At 25.8% G+C, this 22,436-nt stretch overlaps 1 protein-coding gene across 1 annotated transcript in view; it reads left to right on the forward strand.

The window, feature by feature from the left end:
• Positions 1-20,302, forward strand: part of LOC135924568 (uncharacterized) — a 41,498-nt gene extending 21,196 nt beyond the window's left edge. The window contains exons 2-3 of the mRNA XM_065459634.1: positions 19,312-19,411; positions 19,454-20,302. Of these exons, the coding sequence (XP_065315706.1) occupies positions 19,312-19,411; positions 19,454-20,177 (824 nt within the window). The 3' untranslated portion in view covers positions 20,178-20,302. The remainder of the gene's footprint in view (positions 1-19,311; positions 19,412-19,453) is intronic.
• Positions 20,303-22,436: the final 2,134 nt, after the last annotated feature.

Below are 22,436 nucleotides of genomic sequence, written 5' to 3' on the forward strand. Positions count from 1 at the left end.
TATTTATTATAGTAGTGTCACTGGGCGCAGGGCGAGCACCCTGAAAAATTTTTGAAACCCCTGAGATTGTAAAGGCTAGTGATGCCCCTGATTTATTATTCCGAATAATTCAAATATTCAAATCAAATTCGAACTATTCGAAACTAATCGAGTATTTGATTTGTTTTTGAATAGGTCCAGGCCAACAGATTAATAACCTCCAATCTCCTCTTAAAAAATTATTAGTTGTTTCTTATACTAAACCTATAGGCTCAAAATTTGTAAATATCATTTTTGCGAATAAAAATCCCTGCAATCCTTTCCTTCACCTCTTCTCCCCACAACTGAATAAAATATATCATTATAAACATTTTAAAAAACAAATAATTGATGTTAATTTTTTTTATAAAATAATAATTATAAAATTTTCAAAAAGATATAATTTATTTTTAAAAATGTAACTCAGCTGAGGACATACAAAAGAAGGCCTAACGCCGAGGAACCACTAAAAATATTCAGGCTTTTGATTATTATCTCTAGGCTATGATCTTCCAATTCATATCATGAAACCGTGGCTGTATCATTGATCTATATAACTTATTTTTCAATACTATTCTTATTTGTTATTTCTACCCAAATCTTGTCATTTAATCCATCAAACATTCATCCCTACTTATATTTTCTCATCTAAACCACCACTTGATTAAAATCATTATCATGACTTCATCATGTCTTATTCTCAGGACCGTGCAGACGGGGAGCGGGCAGCTGCCTCCCCTGGCTCCTGAATTAGGAGTCGACAAATTTTGTAATTTTACTTAATTATTTTTAGACTTTTGAAAAATAAGAATTTTTTTGTATATACTATATAAAAGAGGCATTATTCATTTTTTGAATACGAATTTTAAAAAAAGGTTTGGCATGTCTAGCCATATGTATTATAACAAAAAATTTGATTTATATTTTAAAAAACTTCATTTATTTTGCACTTTTTGGATATGTGTTTAGTTATTTTAAAATAAAAAAGTTTACACCATAGACTTCATTTAATACAGATCTTTGAAAATCTAGATTGAATTATTATTTTAAGTAAGATTTAAATTCGACTATTAAATGTTTAATTAAATATATACTATATAATATGCTAGTTTCAGACAAAAATTAGAAACAAAATTAATAAAAATATTGTTTAGTATTGTTACGAGATGCTATAATCTTTACTTTCATAACCTAAGAATTTTCAAAATGGGAAAAGGAAACAAATTTAATTCAGGTGCCGGAGAAGTGGAAAAGAAGAGTCAAGCTACATTTATTAATTCACAAAAAGGTGCTATTTTAAAATGAAAATGACAACATGCGCCACAAATGAAATTCCAGAAATACTCGATATCCATCTCCATGATCACATTGATATTCTTATGGCCAATCTGATCTCATAAAAGACACTGGTCAGTATATTTCTATCTCTCCCATTGTGAATAACTGATAATCTGAAAATGTTATTAGTAGAAAAAGGTCTTCAACGAATAGAGAATTTGAATTTTCCACTAAACAAAACTGTAGACTCGTCGTTGGCTACTGAACTCGATAAGAAAGATGCAACATATTATTTTTGTTGTAAACTTTTTCAAATTTGACAAACAAATTTTCAAACGATGGCTATAATGACTGGAAATAGTTCTCATTGCAAAAAATTATTAAGCTAAGTAAATTGTGTTTTTTTAAGGGCTTGCAAAATTATTTCTTGCCCTGGGCCGCCAAGTTTAGGCACGGCGCTGCTTATTCCTATTCTTTAGTTTATGCTTACTTTGTATCATATTCGACAATTTCATGCTAGGCATGCTTATGACTATATAACCTGCAACATCATTTCGAAATAAGAATCAATGATTCCTAAATCCCACTTTCCAGTCAGCATAAATGTGATAACTGCAGTGATAACAAATGAAAAAGACACTACACAAACATTTCCAAATTGGCTTACTTTATTTTTATTCGTACATCAATATATATCTATAATAAAAATCCCAATGACATGTTCTATTTATTTTTACCCACATTTTAAAAGCTTTTATATTTAAACTATTTTTTAATTTCTTAATATTTATTTCTCAGATTCTTAACTGGTTTCTTGTTAAAACATATGCTTTATTTTTCATTTTGAAACTTTGCTTTTAGCTTTTTCTTTCACAGCCTTGAGCATGCATCTATAATATCATACCTTTTCTCATGTTATATATAATTTTATTTTATCATTCACTTTACCTTATACATAATCATTTTATAAACATGCTTCTTTCTTCCTTTATTATTTATTTTAGATTATTTTATCTTAGACGTCTTTTTAATACTCAACTTATCGGATTCGCATCAAATTTCATCTATTTTTAGCTGGCTATAATTCTGGCCCAATTCTCTAGAGTCAGCTATAGAATCAGGTTTATCCTCGAAATCTACATACCTTAGCTATTTATTCGTTCTCCTCATTACAACTCGGATAATTTTCTCTATTCAAATCAGCAAACAAGACAATTATGACATTCATGTATTATGCATATTAATATATTAAGTTGTGGCTCTTCGTTTTTTATTTTAGGTATCATTTTCCAGATTTTTTTCATAGATTTTATTGCAATGTTAGGCCTTTCCAGACATAAAGTTTTTTCAAAGATTTTCTAGGCATGCTATCATTTAATTTTTTATTTAACAAAGGATGATAATTTGTCGAATTAATTTTTTTGCTTGATAAAATATTTTTAGCTGAATTGTAATCTCTCCCAGACGCCATTTAATCCTTAATGGAAAACAAACTGGATATGGCATTATGTTATTTAATTTATAATTAACATATATAAAATGGGCGGTTAGCCTATAAAAAGTGAGGTGATTAGATCCAAATGTCAGATAAAAATGTATCTGAGCATTATTTTTGAATATTATTTTCTTTATGGAATGTTCATTTTCGACAAATATAATATGCATGTGCTATTAATAGTGTTAGAATATAGTTTATTGACCAATCAAGATTATTTATATATATATATTTTATATCATTTGAATCCATAGGTTTAAATGCTTTGTTATTTATAAAGAGTGTTAATTTTAACCAGTTATCCTTAAAATTAATTTTTAAATAAAATTGTTGATTTGGGTTTAAAAAAATTAATTTTACTTAATCTCTATTTGTTCAGGTGTGATTGTAGCCTAATATAATTAATAATAAGATGGGATGAGAAAATCTTCTTTTACATTTTATAATGTTCTTGCGTTAATTCAAGAAGCCTTTTCACTATCTATTACTGTAATCATGTTCACAAACGTCTATTTTCAATTAATTCATCCATATCCAAAATTATGCTAGATTTTTGCGTAAGAAACTTATTAAAAAAATGAATTATTTACTTATCTATTAATTTATACCTTTGTTAGAGTTTGAAATATAGATATTTAGATAAAATTTCTAATAAAATTCAAAAATGGCAAATGTTATAAAAAAAATATAAAATGGTGTAAGGGAACTATAAAAATAAATATTTTACTCCAATATTTCATATAAATTGAAAATAATATCAAATTATTCGAATAATTGTTTATTCGTATTCAAATAAAACGAATAAATTTTTATTCGTATTCTTTTCTATTCAATGAATTTTTGAAGAGATCTATTATGTAGTCATAAGGACAAATTTAATGGCATCAATGGAAAAGGTTGACTATTTATACGCTATTTATAAACCATAAAAGAATTAAAATGAATATAAGCTCAGAACTTTATTAGTTATCAGTTAGAAAGATAAAATCTTTATAATAAATTTAATTCATTTATTTAATAAATATAAACATTAATCATTAATTTGAATTTTTTATTAAAAATTTTGTGATTGATTAAATGTAACACTTAATAATATTTAAAGTTACATATTTATAATGATTTCATCCAAATAATTTTTAAAATGATTTTTGATAAATGGACTAATTTTAAATATTCTAACCCTCTTTAGGCTATAAATCATTTTTATTTCCTCTTTATATTAATTTTATTTCTCAATGATATTATAAATTACTAATTACATTTGCATTTTTATAACTTCATTTATTCCACTTTCAATTTATATTATATAAAGTAAGAGTTCCTTTAAATTTGATAGGTTCTTTTTCATTAAAATATTCTGAAAAGCTAAATAATTTTAATTAAACACTATTTTTACATTTATTTTATTAGACTTTATTTAATTTAATAAACAATTTTATAATTGAAAAAAAAATGTTGTTATTATGAATTAGTATAATAAAATAAATAGTAGAGCAATGAAACGACTTTTTTACTATTATAGAAAGTCCCCTAAAAACTGCTCACTTCAAAATATTTAATTTAAATTCTAATACCAGTGGCGTAGACAAGTCCCCCATAACCTCCGAAAAAAATTTTTTTTATTTAAAAAACGGTTTCAATTTATAAATAAAATTATATACGATATGAAAATGAAATATATTTAAAAAAACAAATAAGAATTTTCAATTTTAAATGATAACATGGTTTAAAAATATATATTAAAAATTATATGTAAAATATTAAATAACAAATAAAATATATTGTAAATTTTTTCTGGCATAGTTAAAAAAGATATTTATAAATATAACAATAAAATTTATATTTTAAAACTAATTAAAGAGTTTTAAAAATTTTAATTAATTTTTTATAATTTTTAAATAAAATAAAAATCATTTAATTTGGTAAATATAATGAGAAAATAAAGGTAATCGCTAATGTGTTTGGGATTAAAAATTTTAACCTAGAGTAGATTCTAGATAGTCCAATCGCTTAAAAATTGATGCATCTACGATTGAGAATTTTTATAAAATAAATATTTTTATTTCCCTTATTGATACATTTTTATTTCAATTAAAGGAAAGATTTATTAGTCACAATTTTATTTTAAACAGCTTTTATTTTCTTTTGACGGTTGAGTCTGAATACACTTGAATGGCGATAGGATATTAAGAAAATCTCAGAGTTTTATTCTGATAAATTATCAAGATCTTATGATAAGTTACTTTTTGATGTCGAATTTTGATATAAATTTAACAGAATAGAGTACTCTTTGAGACCAAAAATGCTTTGCAGGCTCTTTTCATGTGTAATTGCACTTTAGATTCCCTGCCTAATATCAAAAAATTGCTTTTTATTTTAGCTAACTTACCGATTAACACCTGCATTAATTGAAAGGTCTTTTTCAACTTTGAAAGGTTAAAAACCTATTTAAGAAATAGCACCGGTGAAAGCCGTTCAAATGGATTCTCAATATTAAATATTTATAAGGAGATTATTCTAGATAAAAATTTGATTCTAGAATCTCAGAGAAAAGCAGACCTCTCTTTATAAATTCAAATCATAAAATTGCTATATTATTATAATATGTTCTTAGTCATAAATTTTTATATTCAAAACGTAATTATAATGAATTTTTAGTTATAATATTTATATATTATACGATTTTTAATAAAAATATTGCATTTGCAATAAGAAGTAGTGATCTGCATTGGGCCTAATTTTTGAAGCCCAGCCCAACTCGAACCCATAATTTTTTTAAAAAAAGTTTTGTCGGCCTCGCCCGAATTTATTTAAATATAGAAATTCATTTTTATAATTACTCAAAATATAAGATATATGTTATATGGCATCTAGTTTTGTTTTGTTTACTCATTTGTATTAATTATAATTGTTAAATTAGATTTTTTTAAATACCGTACAAGAATTACTCATATTTCATTGTAATTTTTTTTTTTAAAATAGTTATTTAGAATAAATTTTTAATATAATCTGTATTAAATTTATATGCAAAAATTTAATTAAAATAATTATTTTTAACATAGAACAATATATTGAGTGATCATAAAAAATGGGAGGTTTGGGGGGAGATTTTTTTCTTCTTTCTACACCGAATGGATTGAATTAATTTACAATTGACTAAACATTGATAAAATTTTCAGAATAATGCTTTTAGTCACGTATTAAACATAAATGTGGACAAAATTTTGTTACTAATATTTTTTCCATTTATGCTGGCTACTATAGTGACGGGGGTGGTTTTCGGGTTTGGACCCCTCCCAGAGCAAAAATTTATTTTTAGATTATACGTTCAAAAGACTTATAAGTGGTGACTTTATTTCAAATAAATACCAATAACATTTATATTTTTCTGGTTTTGATGTTTGTGGAAGGATATTATATTACTATTGAAATTATTCTGGATAGTATTATTATAAAGTCATTGAGAATAATCTACTAAATTATAAAACAAATTATTGATGCATTTAAAAAATATATTTATTATATATTATCGAAGATATGGTTATGATTTGCAAGATGGGGGGGGCGAAGCCCCCAGGCTTTTATATGTATGGACCCCCTCTAAGGAAAACTTCTAGCAACGCCACTGTTAGACACTAATAAAGCATAAAATACACCCCAAAAAAAATTTAAACACCCCCCCCCCCCCCATGGATCAATCCTGGCTACGCCACTGGCTAATACAATTCACGTTAAATAATAATATCATTGTTTTATATTTTATTACTATTCGAAATAAAAAAATTAATTTATTATTGAAATTTTCGAAACCAGTTTGGACGCATTATGTATAAATGCGAGAATTATTTATTTTTTTCAAAATTTTTTGACTTTGAAAGCCCCTATTATTTTGAATAGTATATAACCAATGACAGAAACTAATGATAGGAGTTAATATTTATGCATAATAATTATCAGAGAACCCGGGTCGGGCCTAAAATTTCAAATATTTGAAAACTAGATATTTAAAAATTGTATCTTAGAATGATATATCACATTCATTAACTTCTCTACTCTTATTTAGATTTCAAAATCATTTATATCTCTGGCTAGTAGCGCCGTGCCAAGCATTATGGCGGTCTAGGGCAAAAGCTAATTCAACGGCACTAAAACCACAATTTATCTAAGATTATATAAAAAAAATTTCATATTCCGACAAAAATGAAGAACGTGTAATATGGTAAAATTTATTGAATTTTAATCATAAATATGAGTAACTCAATTAAAAAAACAATTAATATAGTTCATGTACTGCCCTTATAATCAATCACAAGCTTATTATATAATCATCAAAAACTAGTGCTGTAAACATTTCTAAAAAAATCGAATGCGTTCAATGTTCATTGACAAAAATCAAAGGCGTTCACCTTCAAAAAAAGGAATGCGTTCACATGAATAATTTTTTTAAATATCATTTAGTATAAATAATTGCCTCATATTTTTTACCACAATATATTTGCATAGGTAGTACGCTACATAGCGCCTCATTTAAAAAAAATAGCTATAGCGGTCGCGCTCTTTTTAAAATTTTATATAATAAATATATAAAACTATAAAAAAATACTAAAATTTATTTATAATTTAATAATTAATTTAATTTTATATTATATTATATCAATTGATTTTTATTTCAAAAATGCTTAAAAAATCTAATTGAACAAATTATTTATAATATAAAATGCCACAAATAGAGATAGACATGGAAGATAATTTTGAGACATATGATAACCATAAAATTTCACTAATCATAATTTAAAAAAAATTATTATTTTAAATTTAAAATGTCTACATCTAAAATTTCACAGATTGAAAGATATCTCGATAATATTGATATAGAAGAGGCTATATTCAAAAGTTCAAATTTAATCCGAACTAAATTAATGAATCCGACAACATTAGAACCAGATGTTCAAAAATTAACTGATAAAGTCTTAATAATTTTAATTGATACAGTTTAGGCAATTTTCTTGGTTGATAATCCCTTATTTATCAATCTGATTACATTCCTTTGATACTAAGATATCCTGCTCACAGAAGTGAATGGCAAGAATATTGGATAATTTCAAATAAATTAAAGTCTTTAATATTGTCTATCAGACGCCTGCAAACAGCGGATTGTTGAGACCCATGTAGGTAAAATAAAATTAATTAGTTTTCCCTTCTTTTAAGGAGTAGTTAAGTTATTTTTAATAATATATGAGGGCATGTTCAACTCATTTTTAGCTTAACTTAAATTTATTTTGATTTATATCCATTTTATAATTGTCTTTAGCATAGTTAAAAAAAAGGAAGAAAAAACTTAACAAGAATCAATTAAGGAAAATATTTTTCTATTGTTTTTCCCAATTTCTTAGTCACAGCAATTTCATCACAGAGATTATGCTAATTACACTCTGAGAGATAGCCTTACAATTTTCAACCTACATATGATGCTGAATATTGTTTCATGCATTTTTGTGATAAGCTTTGGCCTTTTCCTTTTGATTAAGCGATAAGAGAACTTAAAAATTTATTTTCAAAAATGCCTATATTACAATTTTAAATTATATTTTAAGTGTTCTTTGACAAATATTTAAATCCATACTATCAAAAAAATAAAACTTTAAATCCTTCCTAACTAATTAAATAATGTTTTGTCAAAGAATAATATAAATGATTTCCGAAGACCAATTTTGAATATTTTAAACAAGTTTTCTTAGTGCCTTGCAAATTTATTTTATTTCGCCCAAACTCCATCCAAAATTTTAATCATTTTTAGGACCGAACCCAGTCATATTTTTTTTTTAGAACTGCACGTGTCATGACTCAAATTTAATTGAAAAAGATTATTAAAAGTATATTTAAACAATTAAATATTATAAAAATTAATTCCTTTGCCCTAATCCTAGAGAAAACATTCTATTTTATTGTTTACAATCTTTTTTATATTTTTTGGGTCAAGAAAGTATGAAAAGTTTTAACTCTTATTTCAAAAATATTGTTTTTAGACCCAAGTTTGACTTTAGCCCATTTTCAGGTTCCACTAAGTCTCCCTAAAGGCCTAAGTATAAAAATGTAATTTTCGGCAAACTGCATTCCCTATATAGCAACTGATGTAAATTATTCGAGACAATACATTCGCGATAATGTTTTCGCGATAATGCATTCACTATAATAAATTCGCGATAACAGTTTCGCAAAATTAAGTCGCGCTAATGCATTAGTTATAATATTTTCGCTATAATATTTCGCGCACATTCGAAATATTATCTTCGCGGTAATGCATTCGCAGTAAATTTGAGAGAATATTTTTCTCGAAAATATCTGCAGTATTGACATATAACCCAATAAATTATAGATATACGTGGCCCAAATACATTAAACAATTTATTTTATAAGAAAATGAATCTAACCTATTTTTTTGATCAAATAAAAAGTGATAATTCAAAGGATTTTATTTAATTTCGACTAAGTTCTGCTTTATTTTAATCTTTTTTCCTTTTTATATAAATCGAGCAGAAAGCCCTTCAAAAATGACTGGGAATCAGAATATTTCCCTTAATTTGATGATGGATGAATTATAAATTTTCTTTTTACTTGATCATGGATGAATCAGAAATATTTTATTTGATAATGGATAAATCAGAAATTTCCCCTTTAGATTTGATGATAGATAAATCAGAAAAATGTAGGTAAATTTTTGAATTATAGCTCTAGTCAAAAATAACTGAGGAATTATATCCTTGATTTGTTGATGGATTCCGAATTTCCCCTTTATTTGATAATGGATAAATCAACCTAAATCAGAAAAATAAAGGAAAATTTTTGATTTATCTATCATCATAGAAGAAAGAAAAAAATGATTTCCTATCATTCTTGACATGCAAAATGAATGATAAAATAACCAAGTCTACATAATCAAACGGTCCAAAGTTTTCTGGTTTATATATAGAAGAATATAAACATTTATTGTTTAATGAAAATGAAGTGAGATAATTGATATTGAAAGCTGCTTATGAGAAATATATGATATTTAGATAGGTTTGATCTGATTTTAGCTATATTATTTGATCTTTTTATAAGGATTAGTTTAATCATCAAAAGTGATAAGACATTTAACACTTCAACGGATAACATTTATATTCAACCTTTGAATTTTTGTATGAGTCTTTATACTCAGTCCAGACATCACTAATATATTATCTAAGATATCACAATTTTAATTCTTTTAAATTATAGACTCTAATACAATTATTTCAAATATTATAATCAAATTTCTTGTATTACATTTTATATTCTTTAGTAAATTTTAAATATCCCATTCCCTCTTCATCAAACAGTGAATATATTTATTCTCTAGTTATAAAACATAAATAGTGAATTGTACGCTAAAAAAATGTCATCTCTCATATAACATATCTTTTGTGTCTGGACTGAGTATAAAGAATCAAGACACAAAAATTTCAAAGGTTGAATGTAAATGTTATAAGTTGAAGGCATGAATATTTTCAACTTTTGGTTTATAAATTAAAATTATCTGAAATATCATATATGTATCTCTCATATGCAGCTTCAAATTCAGGTATATTATCACATTTCCTCTTCATCAAACAATGAATAATTAACTAAAATATATATCTTTATAAAATATTGACTAAATATCACCATTCAATCTCAGTAGGAATTTATTATTGCCCAAATCAAATAATCTGACTCTCATTTTTTTTTCTATGATTCAAAATTCACTAAAATATATAAAATCTTTGTGAAATATTGATTAAAGATCACCATTCAATCTCATTAGGAATTTCTTATTGCCCAAATCAAATAATCTGCATTTTTCTTTTATGAATCAAAATTCCCTAAAATATATATTATCAGATCAAGATATTTACGAGAATTTTTTTAAAAACTATCATTAAATTTTATAAGCAATATATAATATTAATCATTATTCAACTTTTAAAATTATTTATAAACTATCATTAAATTTTATAATCACTATATAATACTAATTATTCAACTTTTAAATTATTTATAAAATAAATAGATAAAAAATAAATAACTCATAAGAGCTAGTGAGGGCATAGTAGTAGGCAGTTGTGACAAATATTTGCATGTCGTAGATATGTTGCGAGTCATTTTTTCACAAACTGTGAAAATTTTTTTGGGACACGGTTTTTATTATAAAAAGAATAATAAATTAATGATAATTAATATAACTTTAAAATTATACTAACAAATTTATACTTTGAGCCAACCCGCCATGACTTTTTAAAATTTCTTGATACAATTTTATTGTATTAAATTCTACTAAGATAAAAAATAAAATCGACCAGGCTTGACTCGGGTTTGTAATCTTTTATGCAGCCTGGATTTTAAAATTATATTATTTAAAAACCCATAAGTAGTCAATCTTTAGCGGGCATAAATAAATCAGATTAGGCTTTATTACGTCTGCAGATCTCTGATGTAAATAATTTTAGCATCAGTAAGCCAAAGAACCTAGAACAAGGAGTTTAAAAAAAATATTAAGAAATTAAAGGATCAAAATAATTATTCATTAAATTGAAATTTCTTCAGAATATCATCGATTTATATATTTTCTGACTCAGTTTAATTTACGCTAGTGACAAATCTACTATGTATCTCACCTTATTTTTTCTGTAAACATAAAGATATAATGTTGGTATTAATTTTTTCATATGTAAGATAGTCGCACAACTTAATCTAGCTGTAAAAAATTTTTAATTTATAAAAGACATCACTTTATAAAAAAAATATCATTTTAAATCAAATGAATTAAAAATTCCAGTGCGTCTACTAGTTTCTGCCTTTCCTATCCCAGTTACAACCATACTACAACCTCTATTATTATAATTTTGATGGGCTTCTTTATCTTTATTTATCACAGATTCGATTAGTATTACTCACCACTCCTCCATTTTAAGGATTTTTATTTAGTATATTTAATTTACCCCTACCGAAACTCAAAAGTGAAACTCTGATTTTGATATTTATATTATATCTTTTGTATTTACAACTTACCCTACATTAATAGTAAGCACGAATTCGTGGCTTAAATTACAAAATATACTGTATTTTTCTGTATTTTTGCATACTTCACTGCGAATTCGCGCTAACTGCGAATGCAAAGGTCATAGAAGTTTATAAAAATTTTACCAATATTACCAAGAAAATATATTAAAAATGAATAATATGTTAAATGTGAAATATTTGATTGTAAAAAATGTAAATAATCATGCTATTCGAATAATATGAATAAAATACTCTATTATTATAATCTTTTTGAATCAAACAAGGAAAATTTACTTTAGATAAATTAAATAATTATTTTTTTTATAAAATATAAATGCATTAACTAATTATTGCCTTGTGACGCTCGATGCAACTAAAACTTATAAAGATTACTAATAAAAGATAATTATAATATTCCAAAATAAAATAAAATTAAAGTTGCTATTAAAAAATATTTTAACATTAAACAGAATTCGCAAAACTTATACATTAAAATTATTATTTTTTTACCAGACGCAAATTTTAATTTTAAATTATATAAATTAAATCAATACATAAAAAGATTTAAAAGTGTGGCCTGTTCTGTGGATATTGAATTGTTTGATATAATATAACATTTATTATATATTACCTATAATATATAATTGCCTAAAATATATAGATGTTGCAAGCATGGTATGTTACATAAAATTCAGTTAATCCAATAATTATATAAAATATCACTGTTCTAACAAAAATCTTACTTCAAATGATATTAACAGTATTTTTATTAGTGGTCAAATAATAATTCTTATAATAAAGCTAAATACATTTTTTAATGGATCTTACTAGATTTTTTTTCACCATTAATAAAATATAATTTCTATTTCTACAGAATAGAATTTTAGAAACTTAAATTAATCAGTTATACAAATAATCAATATGCGCATAGGGTCATATAACTTTTACTATGGGTAGCAATAAATTTTTAAATTATGATGGATATAAATATCTTTATTTAACATTATACTAGGCCCCTTGAAAATATTTACCTTTTCTGATTAACAAATTTTCCTAATTTGCCAAAATTTCGTAAAATTCACGATGTTATGGTAATAAATTAATATTCGCAATATTTTATTTTCCTTTAAATTATTTCTGTATTATGGGCTGCCCCATATCAACTTATTTAAGCTGCACTTATAAATGGTAATTTTTCATCCGAGTATATACATTTAAAATATTAACAATTTAAACATTATAAAATATTATATATAAAAGTTAAAACTTCTTTTAGTATTTAGGAAAGCTACAGAATCATGTTTAACTTTAAATATATTTTAGTAGTTATGATATGACATTAGTATTCTATGGGGTAATAATATTAAGGGTTGGGTTAGTAAATAATGCTTAGAATAATATTAATATAGGATTTATTTATATATAAGATGGTAATTTTAAAAATAATTCTAATTTTATAATCTTTACATTTTAAAAATAATTCTAATTTTATAATCTTTACATTTTAAAAATAATTCTAATTTTATAAACTTTACATTTTAAAATTAAAAATATAACCAAGGTCAAAATTTTTTATCCAGCCTGAATTATAATAAAATTTATTCTCAAGCCTAGACCGGCCTAAATTTAAAAATATTTTTTATTTCTAAGCCAACCCCTACCCGTGAAATTTTTTAGTTCAGCATTTTGATTTTTGATTCTTTTAAGTCCCGACCCGAGATTTTTAAAATTTGATATTTTGAATAATTTTTGCAGTATTTTGCATTTTGTTTCAAAGGGAAATTAAAAATATGAGCAGTAAATTGATAAACGCTCTATTAAAAGATTTTACAACATTTTTCACAGATAAGTTGATTTAATTTTTAAAAATCAGCCCGTTCAAATCCGTTTTTATAGATTCGAACGAACCTATACTCTTTTTTCAAACTGAACCTTGAACTTTTATTTTTATCCTAACTTGAACCTAAACCGAATCGATATTCGTTTCGGTTCAGATACCTGCTTGTGATGCATCTAATCTTCATAAACTCTTCAAATATTCCTCTTACTGCCTAAATAAAGTAGTCAATCAACGAGGATGCGCCATTTATCGTTTGGTTGAGTGACATGTTATATATGACTTATTTTATTTCGCTCAGAATAAAAACTAAAATGCTTATAATTCTCTTCCTTAATTGCATATTACTTATAGGAATTTTTACTGAATTTCGCAAATATTTTGATTTATCTCAAATTTATTAAATTATATTTCTCAAAAGATACACTAAACCGCTCAGAAATTATTCCGATTTAAAAACTTTTTTATTTTAACGTGCATTTAAATGTAGTGTTTTTTTTTAAAATATATACCTTACATTGTTTATTATTTTTTGAAGTTATAAAATTAATAATCACTCTCGGGTCTAAGTCATGGGGGGGGGGGTTAAACTTTTTCCAAAATTATCTAAATGGTATCAAGAAAGCGAATATAAATTGTTTGAGTTCTAAATAAACACTCTAAGTACTATGGACGGGGTTGGGAAGGGGTGGGGGAAGGAAGCGGGTTAAAAACCCTTCTAAAAAAGTATTTCTACAAGAAAATCAAATTAAAGTTAATAAAAAGCTTTTTGGAATGATATTAAAATTACAATCTTGGCCTCCTGTCGTAAGGGGGGGGGGCGAAAAAGAGGAAGGGTCGTGGGATTTGAAAATTTTCCTAAAAATAATATCGTTGAGTATCAAATGAAAACTAATAAAAAAATATTTTGAGTGCTATAAAAAGTAATTACTGTTCAAGGACTTTGGGTCTAGATATGGAGAGGGGGGGGGGTTTAAAAACTTTTCTAAAAATATCTTGATATGGAATCAAATGAGAGATATAAGAAGATTATTTGAATGATATCGAAAATAACACTGTAGGCTTCATGTTTAGGTAAGGAGAATGGGTGATGGAGAAGAAGGGAGGGGCGTATGAAGAAAGGGGGTAGAAGATAAAGAGGGTAGAAGGGAGGAGAGGAGTAGGTAAGGGATGCAACGGAAGGGGGTTAAAACATTTTACTATATATCGTCAAGGTTATCAAATAAAAGCAAATAAAAAGATTTTTTGATGCCATTAAAATTAATCATACTCAGGGATTTTTGGTATAGTTTCTGAATTGAAAACACCTTTTAAAAAGTATTATGGCTACGATATCAAATGAAACCTAATAGAAAGATTTCTTGAATGATATTGAAATTAACATAGGCAATGGGGATGATAGGAAGGGGATGGAAGTAAAAAAATAGATGGGGAGAGTAGGGGGAGTGGAGGGGCGAATGGCATCTTACTAAAAGATATATACTATCAAGAGTATCAAGTGAAAGCTAATAGTATAATTTCCTGAATTAATAATTACTCTAGGACAATTGGTATAGTTCCTGGAGGGGGGAGGGTTACATTGAAAAACTTTATCTAAATTTTTACTTGGATATCAAATGAAACCTTCGCATATTCAGATATCCACGGAGATGGGCTATAAAATATTTTGGGGAACTTCGCCCTTAAGCTTCCCAATTCCCAGTAGTACTAGATATTATTAATTATCTCCTGGTTTTTTTATTTATAATTTTATTTTTAAAATATGTAATATCATACTTATCCCCGTTAGTTGACTGAACATGATGCTTCAATAGTTCTAAAAATGTTTCAAAAATATGCTTATGTAAGTTTTAAATGCAAATTTAAAACTTAACACATCAGAAGTATAACTTTTTAATTTTTTACAATCTTATTAATAAATATTTTTATATAAGTTACCCAGATTAAATATCAATATTATAAATGATAAAGTAATCTTAATTTCAAGTATAGAAATATTGACAATATTTTTTGTTAATTTAATATCTATATCTTACCATTAAATTTGATGGTGTGCGTATTAGTCATTTTAAGGAGGGATTTATTTTTGTTTAATTTTTTAAAACTATATTTATGAGAACACAAGTTTAACTTAAGTCACGAATGACAACACTAGATGGTTTCTTGTTTTTTGTTAATTATATGACAGTTTTAAATGACAGCAAGTTCCCCCGTGGATGATATATATAATTTGGATAAACCTGGTACATTTATATATTTGATAATGTATATTCATTAATTTACTTAGGATTAACATTTATCCGCCTAGCGACATTTTATCACGCGACACTTTATCATGCGACACTTTATCACGCGACACTTTATCACGACGACACTTTATCACGACGACACTTTATCACGACGACACTTTATCACGACGACACTTTATCACGACGGCACTTTATCACACAGTTATTTGATAATGCGACACTTTATCATGCGACAGTTTAACACGCGACATTTTATCATGCGACACTTTATCATAATATACTTGAAACTTAGTATAATATATTTGAAAAGTTAAATTTTGATAAAATCTCATTTTTTGACTTTTACGTTTGAATTCCGATATTTAAAAAATTTTAATTAATTTTTTTTGCATTAGCTCATATTTTAATTTTCATAAGTATTATCAAATCGAGTCGTTTAACAACACTAAGTTCCATTATTTTTCTTCTTTTTCATAAAAGTTTGAATTTTTGAAATTCAACTTTTATTTGGACAAAAAAAGTGAAGAACCTTTTATAATCTATTATTTTACGAAATACAATATGAATATAATTTTTCAAACGAATATTTTTAAGATTTATTTTAGAATTTTATCTAGAAAAACACCATTTTATTTATTTTATATTTAAAATCCAATTGCCATTATATTTTATTTCCAAAATTTGTCAAATTTTTAGCCAAAAATATTTTTAAAATCAAAATTTTATGTCCTTTAAAAATAAAGAAACAGGAGAAATAAGCAATAAGAATGATTTTAATTTATACTTATTATTAATAAGTAACTATAAATCAATATATCACGAGTAAAAAATATAAATTATTTACAAAAATTGTGATAAAGTGTCGCATGATAAAGTATCGTCATGATAAAGTGTCGCAAGATAAAATGACGCGTGAAAAAGTGACTGAGTGATAAAGTGTCGTCGTGATAAAGTTTCGTCGTGATAAAGTGTCGTTGTGATAAACTGTCGTCGTGATCAAGTGTCGTCGTGATAAAAGTGTCTCCGTGATAAAATGTCGCCATGATAAAATGTCGTCGTGATAAAGTGTCGCATGATAAAGTGTCACACGATAAAGTGTCGCTTGATGTGACGCGTGATAAAGTGACTCCAAATCCATTTATCATAAAAAGAAAATTTAAAAATATCTCAAAAAAGGAAGCACCTTAACATGCTTCGCTTAAGGCTAAAATACCCTATATGTTTAATATAATTTTAAAAAATTTTATATTAATAAAAAATTACAGTTTAAATATTAATTTCTACTGTAGAATATGTAAAAAATAAAACTAAGTTTAAATATTTTGAAAAATTTGCTTCATCTAATTTTTATAGCCTTTCAATTATTTATGGACAAGGTAACCCCGATCTCCCTTACATTAATTCCTCTCAAAATAGGTTCCTAGTTATAAACAAAAATTGTCAAGTTTAAGTGAGATGTGTGTCAAATCATTTGAAACACTAATTCTAAAACTTATACCAAAACATTAAGTAATGCTTTATTAGCTCAATTATGTTTTATCATGTTTGTTAGATGTGTTAAAGGGGGGAAAAATGATTGATAAAATAAATAAAAAATTTTTGGAAAAATATGAAAAAAATGAAATATTTCCCTCGATTTAAAATATATTTGAATCTTATGAGTTTACGATTTTTATAGATATTATTTATTCTCTTCGGTTTATTTAATATATAGAAATAAGATAGTTTAAAGCTCATATTTTGAAAATTTGTCAAACTTTTGGAAGCACTAAGCTTATATAATGCTAAAATATAAAAATCTTAGTATAATCCATAATCCATTTAGTAAATTGTATAAATAAAAAGGTCATTATACAAAAATTACTAAAATTTATATCAAGATTGAAGATAGAGAAAAAGAATCGAGAATAATGAAAACTATTTGTTACTCTATTTTTCAGTCCAACTCCAAGGGAAAGGGGTGATAAAAATTCGTACATAATATTTCAATGTGGTTCTCAAAATAAAAAGTTTTGTCTATTGTTCTTATCATCCTCATCACTATAATAAATATTGAGGAATTGGAGGAGGTCCAAAATTTTAAAGGTTTTTTTGATATAAAATTTCTTGGCATGGATCTAAACACTTGATTTAAAAATATTTTTTGATTGCTAATTTCATTTTTAATCCTCGGATCTTGGTTATAGAGGGGGAGGGAGGTTATATAAGGTATCAAATTAAATTTATTCAACCAATTGTTGAAAATCGCTCTAGGTCTTCGAAGCAGATTGGAATAGGAATGGAGTCCTGGACATCAATATTCCTTCAAAAATTTTACAGATCTCCTCTAAAATCTCCCTCGAATACTACTTAGAAAAAAAGAAAATCTAAATTAAAACTATTCTCCTACCCCCCCCCCCCTATTTTATTTAATAATGATATTATCATAACTACCTACTCCCTCCAATTTCAATGACGAATTTGCATCATAACCTCCCCCCCCCCCCAACAACTTTTTAATTGTTATGATTAAGGTTAAAAGCTTTAGAAAGATATAGGTCATGTAAAAATTGATTATATATGTCGTAATTTTTAAAGGGATCATGACTATCCGGGATCTTCACGGGATTTAAAGGTACCCCTTTAAAATTGCAATTTTTTAAAGGATAAAGAACTATACGGTATTATCACTGGGGCAGAGATTGACCTCCAGTTGAATAAATCTTTTGATTAGCTATCGAATATGATACCCTATACTAGACATATCTTATATCATAAGGCCAAAAAAAAACAAAATTGAAAATTAAAAACGCAACGAAACTCGTGGAAAACGCTTTTAAAATAAAATTCCTCTTTATCACGATTAAAACGTTTATCATTCCTTAATTATCAACCCTAATTTTTTAGTTATCCCTTTATATCCCGTGAAGATCCCGGATAGTCATGATCCCTTTAAAAATTACGACATATACACTTTGTATTTTATAGATCTGCACACGGGCAAAATCTAAATTTTTCTTTGTAAATATATTTGACGAATTATTATATATCATATATTTTAATTTAATCACTCCCCAAGATTATAAATAGTTGTTTATTTTAGCGTCAACAACATATATTTTGGTTTAAACCATATATTTAGAAAATTTAAAAACCTATCTGGATTAACTTAGTGAAAATTTTGAAATTGGGCCTGGTAAAAATCCCACCGGACTGTGTCGGGCCTGATAATTTTGTTATTTGCAGTATATCACTATTTTAAATAATATAGCAACCAACCAATTTTATTTATCGTCTGATCTACTACCTTTTTATATGCTCAGAAATTTTCAACACCCTAATTTGTTGTTTATTACCAATTATTATTTAAAATAAATAACCATTTCTTTACATTTTAGATGATGACTTATCAAGATACGCTGAAGATATAATAAGTAGACAAAAATCCCACTTATATAAAAGAGACACAAGAGAAAATGAATTTAATGATGTTTTGGGGTAATTAGATATATATTTTAACTATTTATATTTCTCTCATAGAAATCCAAATTACTACGATTCAATTTACGATGCGCCGCCTTATGTTTTCGAACCCAATTATGATATGCCAAGTGAAAAAGAAAACAACGAAATATACAAGCAAAGAGATGTGATCATGGACCCATCAAAGTGGTTAAACGTAAAGAGGGCTGCATCTGCTCTTAAGTGGACTGGGTTGGGCAAAAGAAATTTCCTTCAATTTGAACCCAGATCTTCGTCAAATCTAAGATGGATTGGATTAGGCAAAAGGTTTGATTCATACGATGACGAATTTCCGTTTTATTCAGCTTCCATGGATAAGCCTCAATCACGTTCAACCTTGTTTAAATGGACAGGGCTGGGAAGAAAAAAAAGATTGCAACCTTATAATTATGGAAACTTTTATGACCCAAGAAATCTAAGGAGTTCCATGCAATACAAGTGGACCGGATTAGGTAAGAGATCCCCCAGAATGAATTACAATCGATTATATTCATCATCTTATAATTCTTTTTTACCCGATAATGCACAAAATGATTTTTCTGCTGTAGAAGGAATACTGAAATTTAGAAATTTAAGCAAAATAGACAATTTATATAGATATGATGCTAAAGATGATGCTACAAATAAATACATAAATAACAATAATTACCCTTTTTATAAATTCCATGATTCATCTGGCTTGAAAAGAATTCAGACCAAAAAATTAAACCCAATATATCAGTGGAGGGGATTGGGAAATTGATAAGCAAATCTTCTTTTAAAAAAAATTAATTTATTGTTTATTTCGTCTTTTACTATGTCCAATTTCAATATTTTTATAGGCACCATTAATTTATGTTTGTATAATACCTGTCGGCTTTATTTTTTTAAACCATACAAATAAAGCATAATAATTAATTTCCAAAATTGGTTTTATAAGAAATTTTTAAACGAATATATGATGCTAAATTGATAATAGTCTCTATAAAGAGATTTTCAACGTCCAACAGCTAGAATTTGTATCATTTCATAATGCATCTTATGTTTCCATTAATAATGTAGTTTTAAGCAAGTAGTTATAGAAAAAAAAGGTATAAAATATTAGAAGTATGTAAGATAATCTATTCAAATTTGTTTAAATAAAACCGCATTCTAAGTTTGGCTATAGAATTAACCCATGCTGGGTTATAATTTCCAATATAAATTACAACCATGTTTTATGATGACATAAAAATATAATATTTTATATTCAAAAATATTCTGAAAAAAAGAAATTAAATTGATAAAATTGTGTTCCCCACTTCTAAAAGGGTTTATAAAGTTATTATTATCTTCTGCTTCTATACATATATAAACTAAATAGCTCAATAGATCATCATCTTACTTAATAAGAAATTTATATTTTGGTTTTCCCCATTTCACAGCATTGTATTATTTATTTTTTATGGTGGCTAAAGATATGAACAAAACGAAATATTTTTTATAAAGGAAAATTATTAATGTTTCATACCATTGATCGTATTTTTTAGGAACATTTCTGAATTAATTCAGATAATATTTTCAATTGTAAATTTATTATAACGTAAGGGAGACTGGGGTTAGGTAAACCCCGGGACTTAGCAAACCACTTAATCTCACTTTAATTAAATTTACCAGAAGGTTAAAATTTTATCCCAATATAGATTTAATTATTATTAAAAAAGATTTTTACATTACAGAATTTTAATTTTTATTAAAATATATAATCATTTATATGTAAATTAAAATATATAATCATTTATATGTAAATTAAAATATATAATCATTTATATGTAAATTAAATTTTATAGCAAAGTTTAAACACTCTTTTATAATTTGGGAAAGTTTTATGAGTATTTATTATGTCTAGTTATTATTTCAATCATGATTTGTTAATTTAGAGCTTGCGGGGCTTGCTAAACCATACACGTCAATTATGGCAGTTAATAATAAAAAAAAATTCAAAATCTTGAAAAGGCAATTTCATGGCTGTTTATGATTAGTTTTGTGCTCAGAAATCATAATCTCTCCTTAAGATCCTTATTTTTTTATATCCAAAATCTTTATTAAATCAACCAAAATTAAGTTTCAATTTTTATATATAATTAGCTTCAATTTATATGATATTTTTAACAATAAAATTATTCTATACGTATCATTATTTAAATAAAAGTACAGTTCAATTTATTATGGCCTAAAAAATTAAGGGTTTAGGAAGCCCCTTGAAGTAGTTTGCCTCACCCCCTCTATTGGGGCTTGTTGGACATTTTCACTTTTACAAAAATAAAATTTAAAAAAAAATGAATATATTTTAAAAATTTTTTATAAGGCTTTTATAGAGTATTTTAAGTATCTAATCATATATTATTTTTTACATTATCTAAAAAAAACCAGGAGCTATAGCCAATTTTGTAAAAATCGGTTCGACTAACTCCAGTCTCCCCTAATACAATATAATTAAATTATAGAGATTGGTTGTTTATGTTTTATATTTTATAATCGCATTTTAAATATATTTAATTTTTATAAACTTATTCTAAAAAGGGAACAACTCAAAAAGTGGTGTAGCCAGAATTTTTGATGTGGACTGGGTTTACTATTTAAATTTTTAATTAGGGTTTATGTCTAATTTTTTGTTTTGCTTCATGCCAAACGATTATAAGCACTAATTCTAAGAGAAAACTTTATTGGCAAGCTTTAAACGTGAAGTCAGCCAAACTTTTGAAAACTCTGATTCTGTATAATAAACCATTAAATAGATCCTAAATATTTTAGTGCGATCCGTTTGGTAGATAATTATATGAGAAAGGAAATTGGCAAAATTATAAAATATTATTGGCAGCCATAACGGAAATTATAGAAGCTCCAAATATCTGGTTTGAACTAATATTTAATGTCTAATTTACTTCCTAATTTATTAGTGTCCATTTACAAAATCTAAAAATAAGGATGCAGCATATCTCGCAACATGGAGGGTTAAAAAATACTTTCGATGTTTTTCACT

This window comes from Gordionus sp. m RMFG-2023, chromosome 2 (genome assembly GCF_954871325.1).
Source record: "Gordionus sp. m RMFG-2023 chromosome 2, tfGorSpeb1-WG-v2, whole genome shotgun sequence".
Lineage (NCBI taxonomy): Eukaryota > Metazoa > Nematomorpha > Gordioida > Chordodea > Parachordodidae > Gordionus > Gordionus sp. m RMFG-2023.